The sequence below is a fragment of the Myotis davidii genome, unplaced genomic scaffold (assembly GCF_000327345.1).
Source record: "Myotis davidii unplaced genomic scaffold, ASM32734v1 scaffold370, whole genome shotgun sequence".
Classification (NCBI taxonomy): Eukaryota; Metazoa; Chordata; class Mammalia; order Chiroptera; family Vespertilionidae; genus Myotis; species Myotis davidii.
In genome coordinates, this window is record NW_006288615.1 from 4,172,484 (window position 1) to 4,179,952 (window position 7,469).

Here is a 7,469-nt window from a genome sequence, read left to right on the forward strand (position 1 = left end):
GGGCCTTGGGCCTTCTTTTGGATGTTCTGGGTCTCTCTGACCCAGCTGCAGTTTGTTAGGTAATTTCAAATTGCAAAGGGCCAGGCCATTCATATGCAAAAGCCTCTGCGCACAGCTTGGGTGGGGTGGAGTCTCAGGGAATCAACAGGGCGGAGCAAACAGCTTTAGCTGATCCTCAGCACTGCCCTAAGAGGCCTGGGGTCTCACTGTTCCACAGTAATCACTGCAAGCACCTCGGAGAGAAAGCCGCTCTCAAGTTCTGCCCGATGCCAGACAGTCCAGTTTCTCCCCGTATGAGTCTGGGTCCCCAGAGACTCACCCGGAACTGGAGTTCAGAGCAGTCGGGAGCTTGTGTCTTCCTCCCGATTGAAAAAGACAGCCACGTCCTCAGTTGCCAGCCCTTTCCACGTGTGCCTCTGTACCTCTGCACTTGATTTCCACACTGCACCTACTCTGAGGCTCAGTGTGCTTTTCTCTTTCCTTCTAGTTGTAGAATTTCCACTCAGCCAGCCTTCCTGTGGTTCTGGATGATGTCCGTTTTGTCTTTTAGTTGTATTTTTGAAGTAGTTGTGTGAGGCAGCAATTTCCAGTGTTTACCTATGCCGCCATCTTGGTTTTTCCCTGTATTTTGAATATTCTATATTATGTATTATTTTGAGTAAGTCAATAAACATTTCTTCACTCACACACAAAAGCATATATTAAAAGGTTTAAAAACAACTGAGACACCAACTCAAGAACCTATAAAAAAGATGTTCAAGTTAAATCCCAGAGTTGGAAGGAAATAATTAAAGAGCAGAAATCAATGAAACACAGAAGAGATGAGCAGTAGAGAAACATCAAAGGCAAAAGTTTATTTTTGAAAAAGTTTAATACATTTGATAAGCCCCTAGCAAGACTGATGAAAAAAAAAAGAAGACACAAATTATTAATATTGGGAATGAAAAAATACACTAAAAAAGATAATTTTGAACAATTTTATGCCAATAAATTTGAAACCACAGATAAAAGGACAAATTCCTTTAAAAATATAATTTTCCCAAATGAGAAAATAGAAAACTTAAATGACTACAATCAAGGAAATTAAAAATATAATTTAAAAACCATACTACAAACAAGTCCCAGGTCTAAATAGCTTCACTAAACAGTTAGAAATAATCAATCTTATGTAAATTCTTTTCCAGAATATAAAAAAGGGAGTATTTCCCAACTTGCTTTATAAATCCTGCATAACCCTAATACTAAATCTGACAGACTACAAAAAAATAATATTAAAGATGGGTATTTCTCATAAATATAGACACAAAAGTCCTTAATTCATATGACCCAAACGAATATAGCCACACATAAAAATATATTATGACCAAGTGATTTAACCCAGAAATGTAAGATTTTATAAACATTAAAAAGATCAGTCAATAGACCATATCTATACTAATAATAGAGGAATATGCAAATTGTTCAGGACACCGTCACAGTAACAGTAATGACCAAATAGCAGGCTGTGTGGAGTAACAAGGCCGGCAGGGGGGGTAGTGAGGGACGACCAAATGACTGAACAGCAGGCTGAGTGGAGCGACCAGGCCGGCAGGGGGATCAGTGAGGAACTACCAAATGACTAAACAACAGGATACGTAAGGTGACCAGGCCGGCCGCGGGGGTTAGGGAGGGGAGACCCCCCGACAGTTAGGGGCGATCAGGCCAGCAGCAGAGGCGGTTAGGGGCAATCAGGCAGGCAGGCAGGTGAGCAGTTAGGAGCCAGCTGTCCCGGATTGTGAGAGAGATGTCAGACTGCTGGTTTAGGCCTGATCCCTGGGATCAGCAGTCGGACATCCCCCGAGGGTTCCCGGATTGGAGAGGGTGCAGGCTGGGCTGAGGGATCCCCTCCCCATGCACCAATTTCATGCACCAGGCCTCTAGATAACAGAATAAAAGAGTAAAACTATGTGATCATATCAATAGATGAAAAACAAACAGCATTTGATAAAAATCCAACCCCAAGATGAAACTATCAATCAAGTCTGAATGAAAGCTAACTTCCTCAAACTTATAAAGGCTATTTACTAGTATATATGTTTTTAAAACCTGCATAGCTAATATACTTAAAAATGAATACTGAAACATTGATCCAACCATTTTAACCTTCTATGAACTCAGGGCCATTAAACATTTATTTATCAACTGTGATCTAACTAAAGGATGCACTTAAACACTTATTTAAGTAAGCTCTTTGCTTCTGTAAGAAATAGCTCCCAAATATTTACTGTGTGTTCTGTTGCTCTGCTTGTTTCCTGTTGCGTTATCTCATTTCTGGCAGTACAGTTTTTACATCTGATTGTACAGCCTAGGAAACCAGATCACCAAGTTTACTAGAAGTGTGTGTAAAAGAAAGGTAAAATGAAATTTGGGTGAATATCTGAAGACATTTCTGTAAGTAAAATGGTAAGTTTTAGGGTATGAACTTTGTGACATTATTTGGCTGTTTTGGTTGAAACCCCCACCGCTTTTCTTTGCTTACTTCTATGATAAATTATTTAACTTAATAATAAGTAACTTAATGGAATTTTAACCATTAAACAAAAATATTGATTTTATTTTCACCTAATTTAAATTTTCTTCAAAGAATTCTTATTGTGGGATCATAATAAGATTTCATGAGAAAAGGATTTTCTATAAGAATGTCATATATTACCTTTCGCAGTGGTCCATACTGTTTTCTGTACTTCTTGTTCCAAGATATTCCTATCTTTTTCAAAAATTTCTGGCCCAGCAGATCAACAAGAATCAGATTACTCTCCTCCTTATGAAAGAAACACAAAGTCATTTAAGAATATCTGTTCCAATAACCTACCAATGGTAAGAAGTGACCATTACAGGATGCAATGTGACCTGCACCTATACCAAAATTCCATGTTGAATTCCTAACCTTCAAAATTTCAACTGTGGCTATTTTTGGATAGGACCTTTAAAGAAGTTAAAACAAGGCCATTAGGGTGGGTCCTAATGCAATCTGACTGGTGTCCCTACGTGGAAATCTAGGCACACACAGAGACACCAGGGATGAACATGTACAGGAGAGGCCTATGGGTGCTGGAGGCTAAGTCCAGCGGGTGGTAATAAATGTAATAAATGCGAGAAGTCCTCAAAAGGTTGAATGGACTCTTTGAGCAGAGCTGAAAATCTGCATGTTATTACCTGCTGCTGGAACACCTGAAGGCAATTCCCCCAAATTGATGGTACTTTATTGTTTACCAAACCTTACCTTTGATATGTATATCTGCTTTGCTATAGGGCAAAATGTGTGAATAAAAAGCCCTGGGTGCGGAGATTCAGGGAGTTTAGTTACTGAAGCTAAACCTCCCCTGACTCCCCCAAAATGCCTTCCAAATTTATATTTCATGTCTAGTCTCTTTATTAATTTATATCGCAGCCCCTTCTCCAGATTCCTGAGCCCTAGCAGATTCAGGGAAAGACCCCAGTATATGGGACACAGAGAGGAGGCAGAATCTACAACCGACAAGGAGAGAAGCTGCAAGAGAAACCAAACTTTGATTGATCTTGAACTCCCAGCTTCCAGAACGATGAGACAATAAATTTCTATTGATTTAAGCCACCCAGTCTGTGATATTTTGTTATGACAACCCTAGTAGACTAATATGGTGACCATCAAGGACTGAGCCTAAGTCCCCAGTAAATGATTATAAAAAACTGTTTACAAATTAATGAATAAATGAAAGGAGACCTACCATTTATTACAACAGAGTACTAAGCAAACATTAAAAGTCATCTGTATGAGGTATTACCAATATTAGGAATGAAAAAGGAGACATAACTTTAGATCCTACAAATACTAAAGGACAATATAGGAAACAGTAAATTCTAAAACAGTATGTAAAGTGAATCCCAATTCTATTTAAAATGACAATGGTAATACCAAAGAAACCCATAAACCAATCCCAATATAAGTGTGTAAACACAAAGAAAACAGAATGTAAAGAATATAGTCAAAGTGTTAACAATGACTGAGCATTTGGTTTATTTACACTTATTATTTTTTTATGTTTTTTCTAGGTATTTTTTCTCTCTCAAGTTTTCTACTATGGATATGTATTTCTTTTAAAAGCAGAAAGTTTCCAATAAAAATAAAAGTTCAGAAAGAGATACAATGTCCAAAGGAAAAAAATAGTATCAAATCCACCTAATCAACCTCATTTACATATATCTAATACAAATACACACAAATATAAGCACGCTCTCTACCTGTGATAAGATTGTTTTTAGAATCATCAGTGGATCATCAATCTCTTCTTCATTCTGAAGATCTTTCAAATTCACATCTGGTTTACTTTTTTCCTCCTAGAAAAGAAAACAATAAAAAAGTTTCTATCACAGGAGAAACACTTTGTAAAGTACATGATTGTCTAACTAGTATGATGTACATCTGGAACTAATACAAAGTAATATTAATATAAACTGAAAAAAAATTTATTTAAATATAAAACCCCCCCTTTTTTTAAATCTCCAATCCCTTAAAATGTAACTAACAAAATAGGAATGTTTATGTTATGGAGGTTTCAAGATGGAGAAATGACAATAAGAACAATATAATTTGTATATGGTTTTGAATTCCAGCTTTTCTTGAATAATCCTGGACAAGTTATTTTCATCTCTCTGACCTCATCTATAAATTAGGATTGTGAGATAAGCAAAGCTTCTAGCACAATACAGTGTTACAACATTTTCTCACTCAGCACTAACAGAAGCCACATTACTACATGTGGAGCAACTCTTCATTAATAACATAATTAATTATTTGATAATCAAGAAGATATGTTTTTAAGTATTCTACATCCTAATTAACGTAATGATTTGTATTTACATTCTGACATTTTATTGTGTTTTAGTTACATTTAAAAAATTGGTGGAGAGTTTGGGGTTGATGGGTAATGCATCATAATTTTGCCCATTCGAAATGATTGGAACTAGAATCTCAGTTCAGGCTTTTCCTCAGAACATCTGGAAGTTCTTTTCTTGAGACTATTCAAAACTTTTTCATAAAATGTTAAAGAAGCACTAAAAAATGAAAAGATATATCGTTTTCATATGTAGATTAAAAACCCCACTAAGCATGTAAGAGAATAGCTGATTCTAGAAATGTTCACAGAAGCATAAAGAGCAGGGATAGGCACAACCCTCCTGAAGAAAAACACAGAGGGAGACCTTGCCCTACCACATGGCATGACTGCTTTTAAAGCTCAGAAGTTAACAATGTGGTGTTTGCCTAGGAATGGAAAAGAAGTATGGAGCAGAAAAGAACGTCCCAAAATGGATTCACACATACATAAACAATTGATATAACAGGATTGGCATTCTAGATTGATGGGTAAAATTGATTACTGAATAAATGGTAATGGGCAGTTGGGTACCCAAATGAAAAAAAAACAATACCCAACATTCACAGATCATTCCAGGAAGAAGGAAATTTTAAATGTAAATGAAAACAAACTTTTAACTGGGATAAGAACATACCATACAATATACAGATGATGCATTATAGAACTGTACACATGAAACCTATATAATTTTATCAACCAATGTCAGCCCAATAAATGTAAAATAAAGGTTTTTAAAAATAAATAAAAATCCAAAAATCCCAAACCTAAAAAAAATCCCACAAACTTTTAGAAGACAACATAGGAGGAAAATCTTCATCATCTTTGGTTGGTGCCATGAAAGAAGAAAAGCTAAGGAATTACTGATTAAAGGACTTAAGCAATATGCTAACTAAATGTAGTTCATGATCCTGGACTTGATACTAGAGTGGGAAAGAAAATGCTCCAAAGGATTTAGATCAGACAAATGGTGAAATCTAAATATAAATTAAATGTTAGCTAAAAAGATGGTATCAGTGCTGAAGTTCCTGATTTTGATCTCTGCTTATGTAAGGGAATAGCTTCAGTTTCATGAGATAAGCACTGACGTATTTAGGGATAAACTTAACTTCAAATGGTTCAGCACTAATAATCATAATGTTAACTCTGTGTGTATGTGCACGCACATGTGTGCATGTGTGTGTACAAAGAGTGTGTGCTTGCACAAATGTGGCAAAATGTTAATTGGAGAATCTAGGTGAAGAGTATACAGGACGTGTTTGTACTCTGCTGGTTATGTTTCTGTAAGTATGAAATTGTTTAGGAATAAAAATTTTAAACTATCTATACTCACTTTCGGTGCCTATAAAAATATTCCACAGAGTGAATACATAATAAATGGCAAAAGATTATCTTCATCAAATAGGACTAAAAAAGGAAAAATATTTCAAAGATACTTGTAAACTAATGTCCATGCTCACCTGAAGTTGCCAGTTTCCCAAATGATCGACATCTTTAATATATACATGATAGTGCCCTCCGTAGCAACCACCTTTGTGTATAATAACTGAGAAGAGGTCATACATGTATTCCAAGTCATCCAGTTGACTCTACAAAAGAACATAAACATGGATATAGTTTACACAAAGTGGGAAGATACATAACCAAAGGGCAAAAGAATTTTAACTACTGAAATAAAAATTTCACTGTTTATTATTGTTCTTTAAGGGTAAATTAAGATAAATTTGAACTGACTTTAAATTTTAAAATTCTTAATTCTTAGATTATCTATCATTGATGCAATACCAAACACACTACACCAATCACATTCTGTGTCTTGCTTAAATATGAAAACACATACCCAAACAAGATGCTACTTTTATGTACTTTGGCTAAGATCATGTAAACCAATGTGATAACAAAACACACTTGCCTATCAGTGCGTCTGTGATCTTGGCAAGCCCATCTTTGTTATGATACCTATTTTGCCACTTTATAAATGTGGTCTTTAGCTGGTAAATTTTTCCTGTGTTCCAACTAGATTTGTCATGTGCCTCAAAGTCAAAGCCGTATCTGTCACCGCTCCTGACATGTTGGTCCTCTGAATATAAGAGGAATTTAGCAATTATGAATACTAGCTGGGTTTTGTGAGGCAGTTTAGTGGAATGAAAAAGTTTTTTGTTAATTTATTAATTCTATGATCAAACTTTTCTGTAATTAATGCACTCTATAATATGACTGACCCAACAGATGAATACCTACACAGGCATTTAAAAGAAAAATCTACGGAGAAACTAAGATGGCGGCAGAGATAAACACCGGGAAATTAACGCCGCACACAACAATTGATTAATACCTCAGAGAAACAATACGGACTTCACCCAGAACCACAGGAAGCCTGGCTGACTGTAAACTCTACAACTAGAAGGAAGGAAAGGCACACTGAGACCCACAGAAGCTGCAGGAGAGAAGCACAGAGGTACGGGGCTCACGCGGGGCTCGCGCGAGGAAAGGGACTGGCACCCGGGGACGCGGCTGTCCTTTTGAATCCGGAGGGAGTCACAAGCCCCCGACGGCTCTGAACTCCGGTTCTGGGCA

At 36.6% G+C, this 7,469-nt stretch overlaps 1 protein-coding gene across 6 annotated transcripts in view; it reads right to left on the minus strand.

Annotated features, from left to right (window-relative positions):
- Positions 1-7,469, minus strand: part of USP40 (ubiquitin specific peptidase 40) — a 73,811-nt gene that overhangs the window by 50,596 nt on the left and 15,746 nt on the right. For all 6 annotated transcript variants that reach the window (XM_006760451.2, XM_006760450.2, XM_006760449.2 and 3 more), the window contains 3 exons: positions 6,353-6,481; positions 4,261-4,356; positions 2,693-2,800 (listed from right to left, as the gene is read on the minus strand). In XM_006760451.2, coding sequence (XP_006760514.1) covers positions 2,693-2,800; positions 4,261-4,356; positions 6,353-6,481 — 333 coding nt within the window. The remainder of the gene's footprint in view (positions 1-2,692; positions 2,801-4,260; positions 4,357-6,352; positions 6,482-7,469) is intronic.